Source organism: Myxocyprinus asiaticus, chromosome 22 (genome assembly GCF_019703515.2).
Source record: "Myxocyprinus asiaticus isolate MX2 ecotype Aquarium Trade chromosome 22, UBuf_Myxa_2, whole genome shotgun sequence".
NCBI lineage: Eukaryota > Metazoa > Chordata > Actinopteri > Cypriniformes > Catostomidae > Myxocyprinus > Myxocyprinus asiaticus.
In genome coordinates, this window is record NC_059365.1 from 26,366,494 (window position 1) to 26,392,622 (window position 26,129).

Sequence of the window (26,129 nt, forward strand, 5' to 3'; positions counted from 1 at the left end):
AAAGAAGTATGTGAAGTATTTTCAAGTCAGACAAAATTTCTAACCGACATGCACTTCTTCAAGTCCAGTGCCAATCAGTCTGTGCAGCGCTGCATGAAGTAAAACACACCTATTGTCACCAGGAAGTTCATCACAAGGCTCAAATGGGTTGTCTACAAATATTGGAGAAGGGAACACATTTCCACCAGCTAGGTCATTATCTAGAATTAAACTGATTCCCTTTACAGGTAACTCAGAAGGAACACCTACCTTCACTAAGCCAGTCACTAGATCTGACTTGAGGGGAACATTATGCACTGGCACTTGAATACAGCCTAGTTCTACCCCACAAACAAGAACATTGGAATCAGTGAAACTCTCCCCTGAAAAGGGTGGAACACTCCAAGAGTGTCTCGCAAAATAGAGATGGATTGAAAGTCAGAGTTTTCAGACAATGAAACTGAGCCAGTAAACAGGAATGGAGCATAACTATCAGTCACAGACACATCACTCAACTCACCAGAAGGTGAAACTGATCTGGCAAAACCAACACTTTTGAGTTTACAAGAAGCATTTATCTGCTTCCAGGCACTACAGTCAGCAATTAGATTGAAAAGTTTGTGGACAAACTTTAGGTTGGCTTGAAAAAGCATAGTCTGAAAGTTTACAGACAGACAGACAGACAGACAGATAGCTAGATAGAGAGATGTGTTTTTCTACTTGGTTGCTAGGCTGAGCTCATTTGGTTGCTTGGCAGTTACCAGGGTGATACTCAAAAGGCGCCTTGCTAGCCTGAGTAAATTACCCAACCCCAAAGGCTCTATGATATACTGATGCAGAGATATATATTTTGCTAATCGTTTGCTAGGGTAACCCCATCTGGTTACTAGGCAGTTAACAGGGTGATACTCAAAAGGCTACTTGCTAGCCTGAGTCTAATGACCCAACCTGGAAGTCTCTACGTTGTTCTGAGATATATGTTTTGTTACCTGGTTGCTAGGATAACCCCATCTGGTTACTAGGCAGTTACCAAGGTGATACTCAAAAGGCTCCTTGTCAAATGGATGAAAACAGAAGTCTCTATGAAGTTCAGGTCCAGAGTATGTGATTTGTTCCTTGGTTGCTAGGGTAACCCCATCTGGGTGCTAGGCAGTTACCAATGTGATACTCAAAAGGCTCCTTGTTACCCTGAGTCAAATGAACAAAACCGGAAGTCTCTACGATGTTCTTGTGCAGAAATATATGTTTTGTTACTTGGTTGCTAGGGTAACCCCATCTGGTTGCTAGGCAGTTACCAAGGTGATACTCAAAAGGCTCTTTGCTACCCTGAGTCCAATGAATGAAACCGGAAATGTCTATGATGTTCTGGTGCAGAGATATATATTTTGTTACTTGGTTGCTTGGGTGAGCTCATTTGGTTGCTAGGCAGTTTCCAGGGTAATACTAACAAGGCTGCTTGCTGGACTGAGTGTAATGAGTCAAACCTGAAAACACTATGACATTCTGATCAGGAGATATCCATCTAAGCCATTTTGAATGGCAGTCAATGGGTTTTGGTTGATAGGGTGCACTAAATGGTTGCTAAGTTGTATGCAGTTGTTAGGGTGTTAAATTGAAAGAACGAATAAAAAGAGTGATTTAAAGATAGAAAAAGAAAGTGATGGAGTGATAGATAGAAAGTATGAGTGGTGGAGTGATAGGATGTAGCTTGAATCCTCTCAAGGAGTTATTACAGGAAAACATTTTCATACCTTGAATGGAAGTGAAAGTGACATGAGGCCTTTTCGGAAGTCTGATACTGGCATACCGTAATTCCGATCAGTTAGAAAAGATATAGAACACTGTTCGGGATTAATCTGAAGGTCTGTGTGAGTTTGGTGCATGTAGCTTAAAAGCTCTAGGAGGAATCAGAGTCAGAAATGTAGTCTCGGAAGAAGAATAATAATAACTAGATTGAAAAGTTTGTGGACAAACTTTAGGTTGGCTTGAAAAAGCCTAGTCTGAAAGTTTATAGGCAGACAGACAGACACACTGACAGATAGATGTTCTGGTGCAGAGATATATGATTTGTACCATCACCATTTGCAGCACCCTAGCAACCAAACCCCATTGACTTCCATTCAAAATCGCTTAGATGGATATCTCCGGATCAGAATATCATTGAGACTTCATTGTTGGCTTGTATGACTCAGGACAGCAAGCAGCCTTCTTAGTATCACCCTGGCAACTGCCTATCAACCACATGTGCTTACCCTAGCAACCATATTGCAATGCCTAAATCTCTGCACCACAACATTTTTGATTGGAAGTCAATGGGATTTGGTTGCTAGGGTGCTCTAAATGGTTGCTAGGGTGTGGCTAGCCAGTAACTAGAGTGATTCTTATTGGCTGCTTAATAACCTGACAGAAAACTGTCAATCCCCAAGCCTCTACGACTCTACGTCTCAAACTTTTACTGTTCGAAGTAAGAATTAGCAAAATGCTGCTTAAAAAAGTTTTAGGTGGAGGAAAGCCTGCCACACCATAGGACACTTTAGGAACTTTCAAAAAGCATTGCATTTTAACTACCCACTTGCAGAAAGTTTAGGTCAACTAAACTCCTCAATAATGCATGTCCACTGGGCTTGTGGGAGAGATCCATTGCCCTGATTGGCATGAAGGATGATGGGGGCTGTGAAAGGCCAGTATATAATTTCCAGAACTACTATCAGCATTTTATCCTCTGGAGAGGGGGTCATTGGCAGCTGTTTCCTAGAAGCTCTGGCCCATGTCCTGCATGCCATGGAATGAGCTGGGTGGCTTGGGTCAGAATGTGAGTATGCTTGAGAATGGGCATCTCGAAACTGGCCTCTCTAAAGGGCACCTTCCTCAGAGACTGACTTGTCAGGGGATCAGGCAATGTTATGATATCATCTGCCTGCCTTCAGCCCAATTACTGTGCTGTGACTTCTTCCCGTTGCCACAGTGAATCTGGGCAGTCAGCGGTAAATACAAAACAGTGTCATTTCTCATTTGCAGGGCTGATTAGGGTTATATTGTGGGGACTCCATCCAAATGAGGCAATGTTTGTCAGATTTGTATTGGTAGGTAGAAAATGAAGGGGCTAATCAACCTTGTGACTGACGGTAATGATCGACCTCAGGTCCTGCTTGTATATAAACAAATTGGAAATTCTCCTGTGATGCTTCTATAAATGGTGTGTCTGAGTGTTTAGCCCTCTAGAATAACTTTTCACTTCTTTATTTTGCTGCAAATAAGTAAATATCTTACCTGATTTTCCTGGTATAACAAAGAATGTCTTTATCGGGGTAGAATGCTATTCTGAGATGTGGGTTGGCGCTGTTTTGGCACTACAACCTACACAATATTAGGCAGGTGGTTTTAATGTTGTGGCTGATCGTTGTGTGTGCGTATATATATATATATATATATATATATATATATATATATATATATATATATATATATATATAAAACATGTATTTTGTTACATGTTTTCTGTTTACAAGTATAAACAGTGATATGTAGAACAAGTGCTAAAGTGGTATTGGGTTTTTAAGACCAGTGGCAGGGACTTTGACAGAAGTGTTTTCTAGTTGAATGGCTTCTTTACAGCATTTATGCTATGTGTGATTATAATTAAACATTACTTTTGTTGTTTTTGATCAATAACTGACTGTAAAGAACAGAAAGGATATGTAGGGCTTTACTGGTTGTTTAGATCAGTGTTACTATCAGAAATAATTAATAATTATTTCTTTAGTTATTAATTAATATTTAAATTAATTAATTGAATCTAACTCATTAAAACCTCATATGGGGCTCCAGTAAATGTAGTGCACTATGTTTAGGAGCGGGTTTGGTTATTAGCAATAATTAATAATTATCAAAGATAATAATAATAATCAATAGAGCATTGATGAGAATCAATGTTAGTTTTTTTTAAATCCTTTAATCCTTTAATTGCTTTAAATCAACAACTATCAAAGATAATCACCAATCATTAACATCGATGAAACATTAATTAAAATTAACACTAGCTTATTGATCATTCAAATTCAACAATCATCAAAGATAATTATCAATTATCAAAAATCAATAGAATATTAATAAGGATTAACATTGATGGGGCACCACCCTGGAATCAGGGACTAATAACCAGATAGTATAACAGTCTCAATATTAGATTGTTTTCTTAGGAAAATCGACATCCGAAGAATATTGATTTTCGGGAAAAAAAAAAAACAATGAATGAAGGCTTGAATCCGAGCACTGTCATCCTGTCAGCATGACACAGGCGTATGCAAAACAAACCAAAACACTTCTCTTTGTAATATAACAAAGTTTATTTATGCAGTAATATCAATTAATAATTAATAAACTTCCGACTTACAACTACAAACTAAACAGTGATATGATTAGATATGGAAATCAAAATAATCCTATAACACATGAGGGTGTGTGTGTGTGTGTGTAAGGAGGGACGTGCACAAAATGGCAGACGTGACTCTCATGGTTAGTATGTCACGCGAGACTTCCGGCCAGGGAATATGGCCGCGAATGTGAGCGGAGAGAAACCAGTCAATGGCGTCTACCAGTTACTGCATGTATCCGCTTGTACGATAGCTTAGGGACAAAGCTGAGCTTTACCATGAAGCTATCTACGAGCCAAAAATGTGTGCCAGAATGTTTGTGAGGGGTCGCGTGTGTGTGTGTGTGTGTGTGGTGTGTGTGTGTGGTTAGTACGAGAGAGAGAATAAAGTGACGGCCCAAAAGCCGATTTCGCGATCGTGGGAGAGAAAGCAGCTGTTAGTTTATCGCTCAGAGACACGTTGGACAGCTCGTAAAAGTCCTGCGTTCTTTGACTCTTTAATGGATAAACTCAGTTTGCCGGTCTCACCTGCGATGGCGAAAATGCACAACAGTCCAATTTGGTTGGACCACAATACAGCAAAACAAATTTGTGATAATTAATACCCTGAGTATTAATAATGAGCGGACATGGCGGTCCGTAAACTGTACAAGCAAAAACCTTGAAACACAAGAATAACACACTATAATATTCTATCTCTGCCCAGACGTAAACCTCTTACTTGAATCGCATGAGGATGCAGAATGTGTGTTCATCCGTCCTTTAACTCCGACTCGGTTCCTCGAGGCTTGGGTGATGAAGGGAGGCCGTTTCCTCGCTCTGTCTGCGGGTGGTACGGCTGCTGATTCTCGGCGGGCTGGCGGAGAAATCAGAAATGTCGACTTGATTGAAGATGGAAGAGAAATCTTTAATCTCTTCACTTCTGCAGGCAAACGGATGAAGATGCGGATTGCTCGGCGGTCTCCTTCGGATCCGTTAGAGTGTTCGGTTGAACACAGAGTAATCTCAACTTGTCCAGCGAGATGGAGATTGTATGGCCACAGTTTCAAGTCGGACATTACTTCCTTGTGCCACGAGGTTGCACCTGAGAGCAGCGATGAGCTGTGTCTACACACTGCGAACAAAGTTGCTGAAAGCAAATCCCGGAAGCATTTCAGAGGTATTTCTACTCCTGATGATGTCATGGTTGAGGGACGTTCTGTTGTGTGCCTCGTCCAGTAGGAGTTGAGAGTTCAATCCTTTAGTGAGCAAGGCTTCATGGGATTTGTAGTCTGTTTTGGACTCCCTTTGTTTGATTTTGTCATGGTTTTTATCAGTAAGATTTACGACTTGTTATGTGGGGGCCTGAGTTAGGTTTTACAACTGTGTTAGGCCTGCCTTTGTCTTCTATCTGACTACATGAGGCCCAACAACAACAATAAAAAAAACGCAAAATGATCAGACATCAAAAGCATTCAGGTAACATGACAAAATGAGTGCTCTACTTGCAATATGGTATTTACGAAGATCCAAGATAAACTAGAGAGATTGCAAAGGAAAACAATACTCTACGAGAATGAAAATACAGCACGAAATGATGCACGCCATCTTCAATCGGACAACTGACCAAATCATAAACAAATTGAAAAACACTTAATGGAATACAGAGATCATAAGAAGGACATAAGCAAAAGCAACAGTGGACGGAGCAATGATGATTTGGACTCGGACACTGGCCAGCCTGCTAACTAACCGGGGGCACTGAATTCAGCCAGTAACGCTCGTGATAAACAGTGAATCGCCAATGTCCTCTGCAGCTAATCTCAGAAAGTTGTTATATTTGCCAACTTTGTTTGCTATTCTTACACTGTTGTCATCTTATTTTGTGCATTGTTTTATTTTGTAAGGGGATTTTTGACAAGCTACTCAGTTGGAAGATCACGGCTGTCTGTTAAGTAATACGGTGGGATTCTCAATCAATATTATATGCTATGGCAAAAATCCAAATACAAACATCTGCTGCACCAGTAGTAATAATGATTCCACTGCAACAGTTTACAGAACTTAGCAAGTTAAGCCATAGTTCATACAATATAATGTAATTCCATTACATGTCGTCTTTAGCATAGATGTCGTCTCTGACAATCTTGTTGAGCAATGTAATAACGATGGATTGCATTTATCCGTATGTTTAAGTATGTCCTCAAAAACAAGAGTAAAAGCTGTATACAAACACACTGTGATGCACCATGTTTGATATGTTTGAGGTAGAAACTACCACGTAGACAGAAACCCGTTACGTCACCGTTCAGCTCTCAGGTCAGTGGAAAAGCGCGGCCGGTTTACGATAGGCTCCAGATTGCCCTGGCTGTGAACCAGCGGAGCACAGGCTTGGCACGAGAACCACTGCAATTTTGGTGAAAAAGGGCTATCAAAGGAATAAGGTACAAACTGATTTGTATTGGTGAAAAAGAGTTGCACCCTTCCCCCCTCTTTCCCCCTTCAACTCCTCCTGATCCTTTCTTTGCATGTCTGTGTCAGGAATAAATCATTTAAATTGTTCCCTGACTCCCTTTCTACCATTCTGCAAAATTATAATTGAAACATTAATAGGATGTTATTAGGATGTGTGTCCTGGTAACCTCTGAGATAATTCTCTGTATAATTGGATAAATTCACCCTGACCAACAGGAATCCAGAGTAATTAAACATGAGGTGACGAGACTCATTTGGGCATGTCTTATATTTTGTTTGCAGCTCAGAGCAGTGTGGACTGCCATTGGGTGTAAAAGATGCATTTGTTGATATTTATGACACCAAGTTTATTTTCAGTACTTGTTATTGGTAACTCTGGGTCTGAACACCATTACAACACAGACTGTGCAGTCAAGCCAATAAGTTGTCTGTTGCATTAAACTGTACCTAAATCGTGTGTGATTATGGTTTTCTCTTGCAGTTTTGAGGAGAGAGGGGTTGTCTGTAACAACTATCTCCTATAATTCTCCATTCCTCAGTCCTGTCTGAAAATTTGGAACAGTGAACCCTTCTCTCATCAGCGTGACAATGTCATTTGGGATCTTCTGACAAATATTGTTTTGACAGATAAGCAGCATCACATTACACTGTGAAAGGATCCAAGTAATAATGTACTTGGGCAAAATATGTATATTATCCACTTCAGCAAATTAGAACAACCAGCCATCTGAAATTGACAATCCTCAGTTGGGTAGTTCCCAAACTGCTGTTTTATTTGGCAGCGATTGGTGTATTTTCTGCAGGCGTCTTCTTCTTCTTTTTTTTCTTTTTTATTTGTCAATCATCAAATTCTAGAGATCTAAAAAAAGATGTCACAGAGCTCTGATAACAAGAGAGGACTTCTGCAGCTAAAACTAATTTTTATTTGATCTTGATCGCTGCCATCACCTTCATTTTACACATTATCTTATTACTTTCAAGGAACATGCTTAGTCAATATTCATATCACATTATAGATTTGAATGAATTATTGCAAAAAATATCACGTAAGAAAGTTTAATTGCAGTATGCTGAACTCTGATTGTGCTCATTACTTTCCAACGATACATTTTCTCTCTTTTTCTCTCCAGTCAAGGTGAATCTATTCCATTATGAGCCATCTGATGGAAAATTTAAAAAAGAGTGTGATGGAAACATGCAATACTGATGAATTTAGACAAGGAGACAAAGTGGAGAACATTTAATAGTTTAATAATAAGCTGCAGTATACATTCAGTGATAATTCCGTTTTTCATGTTTCCAGAAGCTGTTTGGTGAGTCCAGCAAAAACATTCAGCAACTAGATCTATATCTTTTTTCACACATTGCTGTTGTTTGTACTTTCCACATTGTAAAATCAGTATTGCAAAAAAACCGATAATCCTCTGTTGGGGTGCTGATTTTGCAATATCTCTCAAGACTCTCCATCCCTCGCTATGGCAATTCCACCAAATCTTTTTTGTCGTGTTTGCTGAAAAACAAACCTGTTTGGTTGGGCTTGGTGCAGCGTTTTTAAATCAGTTCGAAAAAAATTATGTAAAGAGGGCTGTATTTGATGATAGATAACAGAGCATCTGTATCTTTAACAGGAGGGCTTGCTTTACATGTAACTTATATCCATTTAGCAGATGCTAGCGCGAGTGCTTCTCAAACATATTACTTCAGAAATGAGTGGAAGTGCCTCAACTGACAGGAAATGGTAGTGTTACTCATGCCCTTACTTGAGTATTAAGATTAAACAACAACCTGTTATCTTGAAAGTTTATGTTGTCGCAGTTTTTTTTTCCTTTTTTGGGGGGGGGGGGGTTCTTTTGCTATCTCACTCTAAGCTCATTGTATTGACACACTACTGTTGGTGTTTTTTTGTTTTGTTTTTTGTAAATTTTTTTTGTCTTTTTGTCTTTTTGCCCACACAGAAACTTGATGGCACAAGAACTGACCAATAAGAAACTCTTTTACAACAAGGTAGACTGCAATCAACAGTTGCCAGGGGTAACACAGTGAACAAAAATTCAAGATCAATTGAAAATTAAATCAAAAAGTAATAACATTGTCAGTAAAAATAAAAAGGGGGGGGGGGGGTTGGAGCCAGTTAATTTCAAGTATAACTTACCAGTAAAATAACTACACAGCATTAAATATTCTCATTATACATTTTAAATTATTTATAAAATATATTTTGGCATATTTTTTTTTTTCCTTTTTGTGTTTGTGTATAAATGCTACTGTAGCTTTAGTTGAACACCAATGTTTATTTTTTCAGTTTTTACTTTCTCAACAAAACATTAAAGGGATTGTCACATAACAACAGATTATTAAAAATGATAGTAGTAAACCCTAAACAGAAATTCACATAGCAAGACATAAGTGACGACCCCTTCTATCCTAGCCCCATAGTCAAAAACCAAAAAAGTACAAGACCAGAGCACAAAGTTCTAGTAAACTGCGCCCCACTGGCTACAATCAGGAAAGGGCACAGGAGATTTCAAAAGCAACAAGTCTCATGTTTTCTTCTTTTATTGATTATATATATATATATATATATATATATATATATATATATACACATACATAGAGAGCGAGAGAGAGAGAGAGAGAGAGAGAGAGAGAGAGAGAGAAAGAGATGTATATGTGGCTTGAAGTCTGGGGGATCGGTCTCTCCCTATTCCAGTTTTTCAGTGAGCTTGAGCTGATAGCACAACTAGCTCCATCTGTGATAGAAAATAAGCACTGTAATGACCTCACGGTTTTCTGACATTGGAATGTCTTGAGGGAAACAGAAAAGGCTTGTCTTATCAGACCAGTGAGAAGCCACTGAAATGAAATGAGATCTGCAGGAGAATTCTTGTGCGCTCTCCCGTAATCAGACAATGTTGCAAGAGTGCAGTTGGACAGCGCGTCAGACGGCAAGAGTCCTGCTAATGTAAGTCACTATCTGTAGCATCGGAGAGACCCACGTTCTCTTCAGGAACAGTGAGCGGTTTGGCAGCTGAAACAAAAACTGCATACCAAAGAAGGCATTATAAGAAAGAAGTCTCTTTAAAGTTTACAAGGCATGACTTTATTCAGGTGTCACCATCGGTGCACAGGAAGGTCTTTCTCCTCTAAGGGTAAGATGTGAGGACGGGATTGATCTTGTCACGCAGCACACAGTAACCAGCCTGTCCACTGCGGACAGAAAACTGCGACAAATATGCAAGCATTGCTGTTACTAACAAGCCACAATAACAGTCTGAGCTCACAGACACATTTTCAGCTTAGTTTGTTCGGTCTCTGGATTACGGCGTCCTCTTGAGAATATGTTGTGCTGCAGATGTGCTGCAGATGTGTCTTCCTTCCCCGGCTCATTCAGCTTGACACTTTCAAAAGCACACAAATAAACATACACACATGGTAAAACACACTCAGCATAGAGTATGCTCTCTGTGTATACATGGGAGCCAGTTAAAGCACAATGTCCTTTAGGCGTTTACTGCCAGGGGACTCCTTCTCACGGCCGTCCTGCAGGAGCGTGTTGATCTCCCGCATTGCCGGCTCACTGTCCTTTCCCTCTGGCTGCCGCAGCAGGCTGTGGTTGGCTATGCGCTCTGCATCACGGCACTTCAGCGTGTTGTAGGTGGAGGGTGGCTTAGACTGGGGGCTCTTCAGGTGCACAGGGGAGGTAATGGGGCTGACAGCCTCTCGACCGTTTCCAGCCTCGCGGATGGCACCGTTGGTCTTGGGGCTGCAGACGGCTGGCTCTGCTGTTTGCCGCCTGCCCCTCTGTTCGCCCCGCTCTTCGTCCGGCCCATCTTTGCCAAAGGTGGCAAAAGTCCTTTTGGTGGTGCCACAGTCCTCATAATGAGGTACATCTACGGTGGTGGCCTCAATGGATAGAGCAATAACATTGCGGCCGTGTTCGGGAGACTTCGCTCTGGCCGGCTTTGGCATGCGAGGCATCCAGCAGCGATCCGAGTGGCCCAGGATGCGACACTCATCTTGGCAGTGAAACCCCTCAGACTGATCTGCAGAGAGAGAGAGAGAAAGAGTTAGTTTTGTTTCCTAAACTGTGCAGTTCCCACAGCTTCTGCTTATTTGTGCTCTCTTTTATGGATTTCAGCACAGTTTGTTTGGGAGCTTTCATCTTTCTAGCACATGTCAGAGCTAGAATAGGCATAGCCAAATTTTTCCACTCCATTTTTAGCGCAAGCTTTTGCCTGGCACTATTATTTCAACACGTTTCTATGCTAGAACTTTTGAGGGTCTTCAATTAAAGGTGCATTGTAAAATCAAATGTGGATTCCCATCTTTTGAGTAATTGTTTCACTCTGTTGCCAGGCTTGATGAAAAGAGGGTTTTGACAGTGAAATCAGAGTTTTCAGCATGAGGGACACTGGGAAATTAGCCCATTGTTATATGCTGAACATTGTGCTCTGTCTCTGTCATCTATCTGGCAGTTATAAATATGTAATGATGTTTTAAAGCTGTTGTGGTGTTAAATAAAGAAAAAAGATTTTGTGTGAGCCAGTATTACTAGAGATCTATCCTTTGTTGTTACAGAGGGAAGGGCTTTCAAGCTGCTTTTTGTATCATTATAACAACAAAAAAGCTGGGCTTTCATTCCCTCAAGTTGAGGAGCTGTCTGACTCTTTTCCCTTATCTTTTATTTAAAAGAGATGCATCAGTAATAATCAAGGCAGCTCTCTTTTTATAAGCAGTCAGCCAAAAACAGCTTTTCATGCAGAGTCCTTTGACTCCATGCATATTTCATTATTGGCCATCTGGGTGGACAGCACGACAAGGGCACTCTACCTGCTTAAATGTTTACTAATATACACAAATGGCATTTGCATAACAAAATCACTTCCCAAAAGCTTTTCCAATGCATCTTCTGATTGCTGTATACACACGCACTGCTCACATTTAATAAATAAGAGCATAATGTTTCATATACGCTGATTCAGTTGTACTTTTTTTTTTTCTTCTCTTTTTTTGGGTACTCCTACCCAAACATACCATATTTGGAACACAAGGGGACAGCTGTTACTCTTGATTGTCACCAATAGGCCTAATTTGTCATAGGACAGGTTCCCACCCTTACCAACAAAAATAGTAAGAGTAGCTGTCACACAGATGTTTGTTGACACAATTTGTCAACTTCCCTATAGGTAAATCAGCCCAAGGGTCGAGACCCTGCAAAACATTTTTAGCCCACAGTGACAACAAGGGATTTTGGGAAGGATTCGCACATGTAGATCTGGCACTCCAAGCTTGACGGATCATCCAATTAAAATCACTAATGATCTGCTCTTCCTGGATTCTGAGGGACAACACAGCTTTGGGCCCTGAATCAATATTTAAAGATTTGAGCGTTGCATTCCAAGGACTTGGCTGCCAAAACTGTTGCCCTTAAAATGGGATTTGATGAGATCGACGGATTACTTACTGAAGTAAGGGGACAATTCTCCACAATCTCCTGCAGCATATGAGAGCTCCTGACTGAAGTCATAAAAAAATATATTTGCCTATGTGTATCTTTGATGCAGTATGGGAGAAATTTGACCTTAATATAGATGCCAACATACACACCCAGATGGGCACAAACACGCTTGCTCACACTAAAACTCACAGCCGAGCAGCAGGGAGAATAGAGAAATTAAATTGAAAAAGTAAAAAATAAATTGGAAAGTAAAGCTCTGAATCGACTATGGTATCTCAAGTGGCTCAAATTTAGCCCGTAATTACCAGCCCCTGTGAACACACACACAAGTCCACATCTTGAAAGGGTTTTTCATCACCAAAAGTCAATGTTATCACCATAGCAACAAGGGTGAGTCTCACCGTTATCCACATATACAGCGAGAGATGACCGAGGACACCACATCTGCCACACACAATTTGCCAACCCAGAATTCCTCCTTTCATAAGAATCTGCTTTTCTACAGAAGCATGGATTTATCTGCTTCCTGTGGATCAATAAGGGGCACTTTAACAAGATTCAAATCATTCACACCTCTTGAATACTCAAGGCATAAAAAAGCTAATTTTCCAATTCCCCTCCCTTATGACAAAAGGGACAAGCACATATGTTGAATGTTGTTGTCTTTTTTAGCCTTAGTCCTTTAGGGGATCTCCCGGGGAGAGATTCTCTTGTAAATTACATTGCTCTGAAAGCAAAACGCCATTAACAGCTCTCTCACATCCTGTCACTGGTTAATCCACAAAACTCACAGATGTTTCTCTCAAAGGTCTGTACTAACCACATAACAAACTGCAGTAAGACATGACAGCATGTCGACCCCTGACAGAACAAGAATATTTTTTCCTATAATTTTTCCTTAGAGAGATAGAGAAATATAATGCCAACAAATGAAGCAATTAAAGCTTCGATGCAGCTGATCTTTTAGTCGAGCACAAGAGAGCAGTGAAAGGCAGACAGCCCTCCTACAGAGTAAGTCTATTGAAAGTCATCAGGAAAATACGTTTGCCAATCAGTTCCGGGAACAGACTTAAAATACAGTCCAGAGCACTATGTCAGTGGGAACATTTCCTATCTTGGATTTAAAGCCTTCTAATTATGGTCTTGGCTCTGGCAGAAGGCAAAAGCTTGCTATGTTAGTTGAAACAGTAATAATAGTAAAGTACAGAATTAAAAATTGTCATGGGGATGAAAGCATTACTAACAAATGGGAAACATTGAGCTTTAATTTCGTGCTGAGGGAATAAAAGAATACATAATGCATTTGGGAGCCCTTTAAATACGGGTACCCTGATCAGCATTCTGCAGGGCTATAGAATAATAAATAGTGCCACTTGTAAGGCAAAGGCTGAATTCTCACCACTACTCTCTTTTTGTAGCAGAATCACATCGGTTTACTTCAACAGGAGTAAAGAATGCACCCAATCAGATCTGTCCCCTCATGATGAGCCAAAAATATACCGTAACTTATGTCTAAAACTGAGGTCACTGCGGCGACTGTGACTGACAGTGCAGCTAAAAGGTGACACTATACTCCCTCCTTTTCCTTAACTATAAAACAAGGGGTTTTAATTCATTAAAATAATGTTTGTTGTCTATGTAAACATGGCTAAATGAGCAAAACAAAAGCAATGGCTTTAAAAATAAATCTTAACATCTTTTGTGTAACTGCCAGACTTTCAACTTGTGTGGCAGCTATTATGCTGCTTCTTGAAAAACACACTTTCTTTTCTCTCCAAACATGTGGGCATAGGCACTGGGGCTCTGCAGTGTTGATGTAATCCAGTAAGAGGGCCGAGGAAATGTCGCTAATGTACCTTTTTAGACAGGCTTGGGCTGGGAGAAGAAGTATGAGGGAGAGTGGGCTTACTCACACACACTCTGAAACACACTGCAACTAGAGATGTAATTGCAACCACGGGGACTTGCAGTCTTCACAGTGACACTATTCAGTCACTTTGGATTTACGGGCTGAGGAAAAATGTCATTTCTTTTGAGGAACAAGGTAAAATGAGCACCACATTTCTAATAAATCAAACAGTCCTGAGCTACACGATGATGTATTGGTTTAAAGATTAACCATATTAAACAACAGTTTGATGTGATACAGTTTTGGGCATAACGATTGTATAAATCATATCCACACTTTCTGCCTAAAACGGCTTTAGTAATTTTTCTTCCTTTTGTCTCGTTCCATTGTTGTTCTGTGTACTCGACTGATGAAACAATACAGCTACAGCCAGATCCTGAGAGAAATAATCTCTTGGAGTGAGAGGGCACACATCAGTTCTGGCGTTTGCCTTATTTCTTTCTTCTCACTGCAGGTGAGGAGGCCACTGGCATTGTATGAGAGAAAATAAGTGCCACATTAAACCGTGTGATCTCTTTAAGACTAACCCTCTGCAGGTCACTCTTTTCAGTTGGGCCTTTTCACTGCAGGGTCTAAGCTGGATTTAGCTGCATAGTAGCAACTCTGGAGCACAGCCATGCATTTGTGACTGTCCAGCTGTTGATTGTTAATTGCTCTCCATGTTCAATTGGCTATATGAGAGACTGATCGAGCATTTGAATAAATGTCATGCAGGCATAGTTCATTTTATTCACATTGCTCGTTGTAGGTGCAGGGAGTACTTGGGAGGTCCAGGGTGGATCTGCGGTGCTTTCATCCAGGCTTGGGGTCACGTTGGGAACCTCGTCTCCACTCTAACACTATCGCTTGCTGCCATGCACAGGCTAGGACAAGCCAGGCAGATGCTGGGGCTTCCCACAAGGGAGAGCCCAAGTGCTGCTGTCATCCCAGCCAGGCAATTCAGTCTGTGCACCATAAATCAGCCGGGAGCCCTCAGGCCTGCGGGGCCACAAGATGGAGTGTGATGGTCTTGTTTTTACAAACAGTGGAGGAGGATGCGTCACTGAGCCACAAAGACGGCACTCAGTGCAGAGGCCTTGCCATCTAGAGCTGCTCTCCAACAATCTCACTCCATCTGCTCCACTCTTTCTTTCTTTTCTCTAGCCCTCCCTGTTCCACACCATCTCAAAATGTCATCTGTTTCCTTCTTTCCCCTGTACATCTGTTTCACTCTCTTCCCCCTCAGTTCTGTGGCTCCTTCAGGAAAGTGACCTTGACATCTTCCATCTTCCTTCACTCTGTACACAGATATTAATTATTAAGGATATTATACTCCCTGCTTAGCCTTGTAAAGGACTGTCACACGGATGGCAAATCAAGAGTTCCCTGTGCCTGCTTCCATAACTTAACATTAGTACCAGTCAATTTATCAGGAAGTAAATCAGGGTCTGGTCTGTCCTGCTCTGGTAAGTGTGTCTGACAGCCAGTCTCCTCAGTGAATCCATTCTGCACTACTTTAGCCTCAAACACACACTGACAGCTTAACTTATATCTGTGGTTTACCACTGCACCATTCCTTCAACCGCTGCCATCTGTGTGAATTAGTACTACAGCTCAAATGTATGTATCCCGCCTCTCTCCTCCCGCCCCATCAGACCCTCCGTGGCAGAACCTAGTTAAAGGATGAATTTCTAAACTGATGCTGACAAACAATACGGTAGCCTAATGTTGGTACAAACAGTATCTGCTTAATAGCTGTGTAACTGCACAAGGAAAAAAGGGCATTTGTGGTTCTATATTATGAATCACTTTGAGCCTCTTTATGTAAGAGAAGAGGGGGGTGGGGGATAGCAAATGGAGTGCTTGATGTGGAAATGAGCTCAACTTGTTCCATGGCTCACACAGGTAGAATCTAGATCATTTTACTTTATCGTCAGGGACCGTTTAATGACATCTTCACCATTAGTCAAAGGCTACACCAATAGAAATACAGTTTATATAAGATTGTATTTTATTATTTTAATATCATGATCCATTGCCATTTTACACTCAATTCAGACTATGAAAAAGGCAACTGAATCTTAAAGCTGGACGCACTGTTGGCATGTAGCAACTGGGAGCCATTTTAAGGCATCTTTATAAATAGCTCAGTAATTATTGTTACAGATTTTCCAATTTGATTCTGATTCACAAGCCATGATTCGATTCAATTAAATTCGATATGGATTCATATGGGTATATTTTAGTTATAATGTCATTTAAAAAAAAAAAAAATTTACTTAAAGGAATAGTTCACCCAAAAATGAAAATTGTGAAGGCTGAAGCATCCAGGATACACACACCAAACGATCATTTTGAACAATACACTTATACAAATACAAATCTACAGCAAAGACAATTAAACCTTTGTACAGTGCTCTTTCTCTTTTAAACAATGACGCTCTTCCTACCTCCTCCTCCATGTGACGTGTGACCTTACCAGTGATCTTCATTGTTTACATTTATAATTTTTACTTTTTACAAGTATTTACATTGTCATGTGGATTGTGTGGCTCTCGTCACAGAACACGGAACAGGTCAAACCAAACTCTTTTCCACTATACTACTCAATCACTGGTGAGTGAAATCTGAACATTTACCAGCCAGTGGTAAATTACAGACTAATTAAAGTGTGGAATTTGGTAGCATACAGATTTAAAAATCAATATCAAGATTCAAATGAAGATCGTGATTCATCTGAAAATCTATATTTTTACCCAGTCCTATTGTTTACATATGAAAGTAATATAAAATGGTTGATCATGAATGGTGATGTAGGCTTTTCACAGTGATCAGTATACTAATACACTGTGCACAGGCCCATAGCAACTGGCTTTCTGCTCCAGGTTTTAGACAAGGCCAAAGAGTTCCATGCTTCATAGCCACTATGAGGAGTTAAACTAGACCAAAGGGTTAGACTCCACTGAGTAGGGCCACAGAATGACATCTTCTCCCTGTTGTTGTTTCACCGCATGCTTATAGCTTTTCTTTGGTCAGTGTCATGGACTGAGAAGTGGATAGCGTGCTAGCACAGACATTTTATGTCTCTGCACCCTTTATGTGTTGGGAAATTACAGATATCCTCATTAGTTTTGGACAAGCACAGAGGAAGCTACTGTAGTGGTACTCGACCTTCACATATCCTTGATCATGGCAGACTCCAAATTAACCTGACTCATAGATCTGGCAGCCATCAAGGCACGCACGCTAAAGCGGCTGCCCATTTAAGCACAGTCACAAGGGCCGTCTTTTCTTTTCCAAAAGGATTGGTTTGTGGAGGATATCTTTAAATACTCTGTAACAAATGCTGCATTCTGTGTTTAAGCTTGACCGAGCAATGTAGCTAATTCACTCAGAAACCCTTGAGTCTGAGAAGAGCAAGAGCAACAAAAAAGACAGTAAATTACATCTGTGAGGGGACGAGCTGGGCTTTGGGGGTTGCGGGGTGGGGGGTGGGGGTGGGGGTACACAAACTCGCTGGCTGCATAGAATTAAATGATCTGTGAGAAGCACATTGCCGAAGTTAGTGAGCCCCTCTGAAATCTGCAGGCCAGGCTTCTTAACTTGAAGCAAGCCTGTGAGATATTGTTCTATTAGGGCTTTATTTGCTATTCATAAAGCATCCAGCCAAGAGAATGTAACTGGCTTCAGGGCAGGTTTGGCAAAAATAGATTTGTGGATGAATGAGTGTACAGTTTTTCTTCTGTTTACTCTGAGTTTCTTGACCTCCCTTCTTTTACTCTAATTTATATTTCAGTCAATTTCAATCAATTATTGTTTGCATATGATTGGAGCTGAATAAAATAAAAAGACTAATTCATTACATTTTAAATCAGAGAACTATGTACATTTTGAACTTCATTCTTCTGTACGTTTTTAAGAAATCATCAAAAGCTAAGCTCCCATTTCCACCTGGTATTAAGATGCTTTTTGGGTGATCCAATCACATGTGGTCAGCCCTAAATACAGGTCTAAACGGGGTCTAAAACGTTTTGTGATCGGATCACAGAAACCACATACGAATCCGTCCTGAATGTGTCCTGGCCATTAAAACGAGTTTAAACTTTGCCATTTAAAAGCAGCTTTAAAAGGAAATAACCGTCTGATTGTAAAATCTACAAAAAGTGGATACATACACAATCACAAGAGCTTCATAGATCTTCTTTAGTGTGTCTGATATTAACACAGATGACAAGCAAGAATACCTGAAGCTCCTTTAATACAGATAATCCACTAAAATAATGGATAATTCTGCTTGACATGTTGCGTTTGTGCTTAGATTAAATTTCAACCGCATCTGGGAGAAACAGTGTGCCATTGTTTTTTCACACTTTCTTTGTCTTTTCTGACTTTGTTGTGCTTTAATATCATGCAGTAGCACACTAACACAGTGATTAAGGTATATCGTCATGAAACAGAGATCATCCCCTGCAAATCCAAACACAAGTGGTCACAGGAGACGCATTTAAACGACCAGGTATAAACAGTGTTGTGTCTCGTCTGACCACATTTGAACGGATCACCCGAGACACATCGTAATACCAGGAGGAAACGGGCCTATATGATTCATGGATTGGTCATAGCAAAAGTGGCAAGTTAAAACACAAAAGAAGGGTCAACTTAAGTCCCTTTACAACCTCTACCACGGCTGGTATGGCTTCATCTTCCTGCTATTGTGTCATTGAAATGTTTTGAGTCTTTTTTTATTCAGTGGGAATAAAGCAGATGCCCTGTTCCTGTCAGACCTAGACTGACACAAATGCACCTGGACACAATGCAACCTGAGAGCCTAAAATCAGTGTGTCTTCCCTTCAACAGCTGGGCCCAAATATGTCAGTTGAATACTATTATCTCCAGATTGCCATTCCCTGGAAGACGTTTGCATGGACTCTGTTACATAATTAATGCAATATGCCTTCTCATTCAGGCATGTTCACTGTGTCAGCTTTGGCTATGAGTTTTATAATTTGTTTTATCTTGTTTTCAAGCTAGCCCATTCCCTCACTTTCTTGCAGTCTTTTGTCTATCTCTCCCTATTCTTCATGCCCATGTCTGCCTCGTACTCCCCTACTTTCTTTTAAACAACTGCTTCATTATTTCTCACTTGCCCCTTCTTCCTCTCCCCTGTTCTGTCTCATTCTCTCTTTTGGAGATAAAGCAGGGAAATTGGACAATGTCTGTCTGATTGTTAATTTTGTCTTTATTCATTTATTTTTGTTGTTGTATGCATATAGAAACTGACTTAATTAAGGAAGGGTTGCAAAGTGATACCTGCTATGGAGGATCTGCCTCTCTTTAAATCATCATCAAGTCTAGGCACATGAATGAAGAGGGTGGCCAAGAGGAGGGGTATGACAATGGAGCCCTGCTGGCTCACCTGATGCTTTATGAACATCGTCACCATTGCTCTCATGTTCTGAAACCCAGGTCCAGGTGCAATATAGCCGTGTCGGCTCTGAGACGATACCTGTCTGGCCCCTTTAACAGGGGCACCACGCTTCTTTTTGTTTTCACATCCATATGGACACTTACAGTGTCCCTTTTTATTTGTATTTTAAATAAAAGCCTCTCCAAGGTGTGTGGAAAAAAAAAAAAAGATGCCCAAAAAGACGTCAGGCTTCAGCAGCCACGAAGCAATACTGTCCATCCATTGCACTGTGTAATACTGAGTCAAATAGACAGGCTTTTGCAGAGGGAGAGGCACTGCAGCTGAAATAGCAACAGCCCTTGCTTTGACTCACAGCCAAAACAATGGTGAGGGGACATACAGTATGTGACTGCTTGTCTATATGCTGCAAAAGCTTACCTTAAAGCATGAGTCACACACTGAGCAGAGACAGCACTGGGGTGTATTCCTCAGCATGGAATGCTATAAAAACCCTGACATCACAATATTTTTAAACACAGTCCTCTGAGAATAGGCTGGAGGAAAACAGACAGTGAAGACTCCAGTTGAGTCAAATGAAGTCAGTGGGTCATTGGCGATAGGAGGCACCCTGTTGTGCCAGAGGGCTGGGTGGGATTGCGCAAGGCACAATATGGGAAATGTTGCTGTGGCTGAAGTTAATTGGATTTCCCCAGTGCCCACTCATGGGGCCATGACATTAAATGCCCTTATCTATGACAGGAGTGTAAGACAGAGTACAGAAAAAGTGACTGGTCTTAAGGTGCCCAACTGACCATTGCCAATCACTTATTTTGCTCTATCACAATCCCATTCCAACTGGGGCAGTGCTTGTCTGCAGGGGTGGGCATCTTAGACTTGGCATACTATTTATCACAATGGGGTTGTGGTCTTGATTCAGGGTCAGGAGCAAAGTCCACCAGAGGAGCTTCACATGCTTTTAAGAAGACGGGCTAATGATCTCATGAAGGCCGGAGATAGAATTAGACATCAATTGTTAATGATAAATCATATATTGACAATTTAGGTTTGGATGGAGACTTATTAAGATGTTTTAGATTTTTGATGTTACTGTGAGAGAAATAACGAGACAGCAAGAGGTTCTTTTTATTGTTGGCATGGAAAGACAAAAGGGTCTTAGCCCCCGCTGCGCTGTTTGGCCCAGTTGATTGTGTTGATCTCCAGTCTTGCAGTGCAGCAGCCCATTCCAACCTAGTCTTTAATGGATTGTGCACAAGAGCAGGGAAGCATCATTAAAAAACTCATTCTGAGGTCTCCCTGTCTGCCATTAAATTTAACAGCCTCGGAGGAAAAAACGGTTGCTTAAAATTTGGGGAGAGTGGACTGCTTTGAGGGAAATGAAGGAGAGTATTTGCACATAAAAGTTTTCAGGGAGGGGGTCTGGATCTTGAGGCTGACTTTATAATGCCCATGCGCCTTTGGGCAAGGTGGGGAGAGCCTCCCAAGGTTTATGGATGTAACTGATCTCACTTTCTGGTCCTGTCTTTAATCTTTCATCAGTGCCTGATAATCTGGCCTGGCTGCAGTCATTTATGTCCAGAAGGGAGGATAGTTTTGCAGAAGAACTGAATTTTAACCCAGTTAGATCATCTGAAGGAAAGTGAGAGAGGATACAGTGAGGACCAAAGGATGAAGGGGTGAGAAGATAAAGGCAGGCCTGTGAACTCGGTCAGTCATTCCCTACAGTGCAATAACTAACTGTTTGATGGTACGTCTTAGTGTATGCATTTCTGCCATCAAAGGTCTTAATCCCAATCATTTTATGTTTACATCAGGACAAATGACTATAGATCAGAGTGGCAGGGTTTTAACCTTTTCTTAATGGATGTAATTACCTGAAACGAGCAGGCAGCATCATTTTATAGTTTCACTGTGTAAAATGATTCTCGTTGAGTCATAATACGGGACAGATAAATGTAATGACATGCTAGATGAGAGTTGTATGAAGAAAATATAACAGGAAAGAGAATGGAGGAGAGCTTTAAAAATATATATATTGTTTATTTTTCTGAAAGGAGAGCTCCTATACACTCAGATGCACACTGTGTTAATATAAAAGGGGTTTAAAAGAGAAATTCTCGAGCTGCCGCAGTGACAGAGCAGCCAGCTCTCCCTCTTATTTTCTTTTTCTCCTTCTCTGTTTTTTTTCTAACTTTTCCATCTCTCTCATTCACTCAACCCCCCCCCCCTTTTTCTACCCAGCTGCAGTGATAAATGTCTCTTTGTATTCTGGACAGAAAACTGCCAGGTACAATGTACTTGTCAGAAGACAGCTGATTTTTTTGCACTTTACTATTGCAGAGTGTGCGTAATCTTCACTTAAATGAGCAACTCCTGACAGTCAAAGGAAAAAAATGCAATATACAATTGTTATTATAAGAAAATCACATGTGCAACAGATTATCGTGAGTGTTTATGTAAGTGTGGGTGTGTTTGTGAGTGCTCTCCTCAAATGTGTACACACTTTTAATAAGTGCGTATTTCAGTGGACACACATGTGGTTTTGTCCGTTAGCAGGGACAAAAATCCGTAATGTTGAGTTTTAGTAAGCAGAGCTAAGCTATTCTAATGGGAATTAATGGAGTTGAGTGAGGCTTGCTGCAGGCTGTATGCCAGCCGGGTCTCATCCTGGCGTCTATTAAACTGCCTGCCCACTGATAGAGGCTCACTTTTTGGCAGCACTAGCCACACATTCCAATCCCAATCAAATGGAGGGGCTATGAGGATGAGGGTCTGGTTCAGCTCAGCATTGGTGCTGATGATATTTTGCTGATTTGGATCAATTTTCTCATCCTTGGCATGTTATCTTCAATTTACGAGACCCCTACACTTTAAAAATTAAAAGATACTTGAGGAAAATTTGGGTGCCACACTGGTGTAACCTCTGGAGAACATAAAAAAACACACTTTTAGTTATCTGAGAAACGTACTCTTAGTTCCTGCAAGAACTCTGAGAACTGTAAACGGTTTCTTCAGAAACCCTATCATAAGGGAAAGACTCTGAGGCACTTGAAATATATATTTAAGTTCCCTGAGTACATAAAGGGGATATTAAAAACTCCTTTAAAGGGTGTCTGGAGGATCTCTGGAGAGTTCTGCCTGTGTGGCAGTTGAGGAACCCAAATGGTGCCTTGAGAATCTTTTAATTTTCACAGTAATGCCCTGCCCCAGGTAGAAGAATCTGGGGTGGTATGCAGGAAATGCTTACTGTGAGAACTGGGCTCCTCAGCATCAGTTGTTACAGAGAGCCCATTATACATGGAGGAGGTCCAAGAGTCCTCTACTGGGACAGACTTTGTCTCACCTCCCTATTAGTTAAGTTCCAGTTAGAACAAAGCTGGGAATGTGGTTAGCTTCGCTCTACCTCTGTGCCCTAGAGGCTGCTTTGCCTGTGAGCTTTTGTTTTTTTTTACCTGTGGATTTTGTGTATATGAAAGAAAGTAACCAGTTGGTCCGGATAAGGGCCATGTGTCAGGAAGAGCCAGGATGGTATATAGCAGATGGACATGAGGATTGAATGTGGGTGGGCAAGAATTCCAGCGGAGTTAATGAAAACTCCCCAAAAACACTGATCAATCAGGATAGCGCAATTTGGGGCACTGAATGTGGCGTGGGACCACATTTCAGCTGACAGCATCCAACTAAAAGCCTCACTCAAATTTCTCTAACTAACCCTTAAACACACACTTTCTCATCTCTACTCACTCTCAGTCTTTCCCACCCCCTCACAAATTGACTTCAGATTGAAGAACAGCAGTTCTCTCTAACCGTGACTATCAAACAGCACATTACCTTACCTTAATCGTCTCCTCTGTGTTCAAGGCCAATCTCCCTGCATTCCTATTTGTGCTGAATTGCACCCAGTTACACACATGTTGAACAAACAATTGGGATCCAGCAGCTTTTCTGAAGAGATTATTAACACACAGCCAAGAGCATTGTCCTGAATAAGCAATGCAATCCTGAGCCCTCTTTTCCTCACCATTCCACTCTCTTTCTCGCTTTCCACGAATCAAAGACAGGATTGTCAGGAAAATGAGTTGTCAACTGAGGGTTCACAATAAGATGCATCAGCCTCATTACAGACCCTAGAAATAATGAACCGCTCCTTTTTTCTCTCTGATATATTCAATAAGCTATCCATAACAACTGCAGGAAAGATAAGACGTCCCCTCTTGAGATGATTAAACCCCATTCCAAGTATTCAGGCAGTGGCTTTTGGAGAGGGGGTTCAAGGGAGAGCAATGCTATTCAGTTATGTGATTGTCTAAGATGTTTTCGTGTTTTGAGAGGAAGACATACTTTCAAAGAGAAAAACAAAAAAGATCTCAAGGCCTACCTGCCACAGTACAGTTTGAAAGTGCTGGAAATTATTTTTTTTATTTTTTATAGAGCAATATGTTTGAATGCAGGAAAATGAATAGCACATTTTAAAATGCAATATATATATATATATATATATATATATATATATATATATATATATATATATATATATACAGTACTGTGAAAAGTCTTAGGCACATACGATGTTTCACAAAAGCATTTGTCTTAAGATGGTTATTTATATCATCAGCTTTAGTGTGTCAATATGAAATATAAATGTTAGACTCCCAAACATTACTTTTTCAAATAGAAAAGATAAGAATAGAAGAACAGGGAGCCCTGCAACAGATGTCATGGCCCCATAAAGCCCCCCACTGAACATTGTGTCAGTCTGAGTTTACATAAAGAGACAGAAGCAATTGAGACAGCCTAAACAGATAGATGAACTGTGGCGAATTCTTCAATAATCTTGGTACATCCTATCTGTCAACAGTACTGTGTGTGTGTGTGTGTATATATGTATATATATATATATATATATATATATATATATATATATATATATATATATATATATATATATATATATATATATATATATATATATATATATATATATATATATATATATATACACCGATCAGACACAACATTAAATCCACCTGCCTAATATTGTGTAGGTCCCCCTCGTGCCATCAAAACAGCACCAACCCGCATCTCAGAATAGCATTCTGAGATGCTATTCTTCTCGCCACAATTGTAAAGAGTGGTTATCTAAATTACCATAGACTTTGTCAGTTCGAACCAATCTGGCCATTCTCTGTTGACCTCTCTCATCAACAAGGCATGGAATTGCATCCATCCACAGAACTGCCGCTCACTGGATTTTTTTTGGCACCATTCTAAGTAAATTCTAGAGACTGTTGTGCATGAAAATCCCAGGAGATCAGCAGTTACAGAAATACTCAAACCAGCCCATCTGGCACGAACATTCAATGTCTGATTCAGTCAAGTATTAATATTAGTTCTTGAGGAAGTTAGCTATCATGATGCACTACCCCTTGTGGATACTGTTAATAGCCCAGGGAAAACCACGCCAAACTGTCAAAGACATTGTTTCTCCTACTCTCTACACCTCTCTCATCCTGCTTACCTGACTCTCCTCTCTCTGTCTCTCCCTGTTCCTGTCTTGATTTTGACATCTGTCAGCATTTACATTAGGCAATCAGAGGCTGTCACACAAGAAATGTTCACCTAAACTAAGTTTGAAATGCGTCTGAGTGCAAAACATATATTTTAGTTGTCACCACCAGTAAAAAAAGAAAAAAAAGAAAATTGATTTACTGAATCATTTGCATCTTTTTAAAAGGTAGGTGTGTAGTTGCATGCTGCTGTTCATCAATGTTTTTGACTAGGTTATATTATTATTTTTATTTTTTTATTTTTTATGGTGTTACGCTAATTGATCTTAAAAAGCTTTTTTTTGCACCTTAATGCATTATGAAATAACCTGAACTAACAATGAACAAAGTTATATTTATGAATTAACATTAGGCAAGATTAAACATGCTGTTAAAAAAAAAACAACAACAAAAAAACAAAACCTTGTTCAATGTTAGCTAATGTTACCTAATGCATTAATTAATTGTAAAGTGTTACAAATAGCTTAAATAGAATACATTTTTGTTAGCAGCTTGCAGAGTAGCAAAATACTTTTTCAAAATACTGTAGATTGACATTAGTTGAACTGCTTTAAATTAGGACTTTCACAATTACTGAATTTAATTCAACTACTCGATTTTAAAAAAAATTCCTTGAATACAAAATTGCCTAATCGACAAATTGAAAATTATGTGGAAGGTGTAGTCCACGGACTATGGTCCGTACGCATAGCTACAAGAAGTGTCAGCTTGTGAGAGCACTTCACTTTAAATTTGAAAAACACTGAATAGTAGTTGTCTGTTGACATCTGATACCATAACATCACTTCTGAAATGCAACAACACTAGACACAGCACGGTAATTTCACTAGGTAGACTGCATGCGATTTGCTGCACTGTGTCCAGATGCGGGAGAGAAGATAAGCCCTTTGTTGCTGTGTGTGCGGGACATGATGAAATCACCAAAAAACTAATTAAAATGGACTCAAATCCTATTGAGCTACACATTTGTTTGCAATATAGGCTTT

General features: G+C 40.3%; 1 protein-coding gene across 5 annotated transcripts in view; it reads right to left on the reverse strand.

Annotated features, from left to right (window-relative positions):
• Window positions 1–9,375: 9,375 nt before the first annotated feature.
• Window positions 9,376–26,129, reverse strand: part of pcdh19 (protocadherin 19) — a 76,433-nt gene continuing 59,679 nt past the window's right edge. For all 5 annotated transcript variants that reach the window (XM_051649728.1, XM_051649726.1, XM_051649725.1 and 2 more), the window contains one exon: window positions 9,376–10,848. In XM_051649728.1, the coding sequence (XP_051505688.1) occupies window positions 10,289–10,848 (560 nt within the window). In that variant the 3' untranslated portion in view covers window positions 9,376–10,288. The remainder of the gene's footprint in view (window positions 10,849–26,129) is intronic.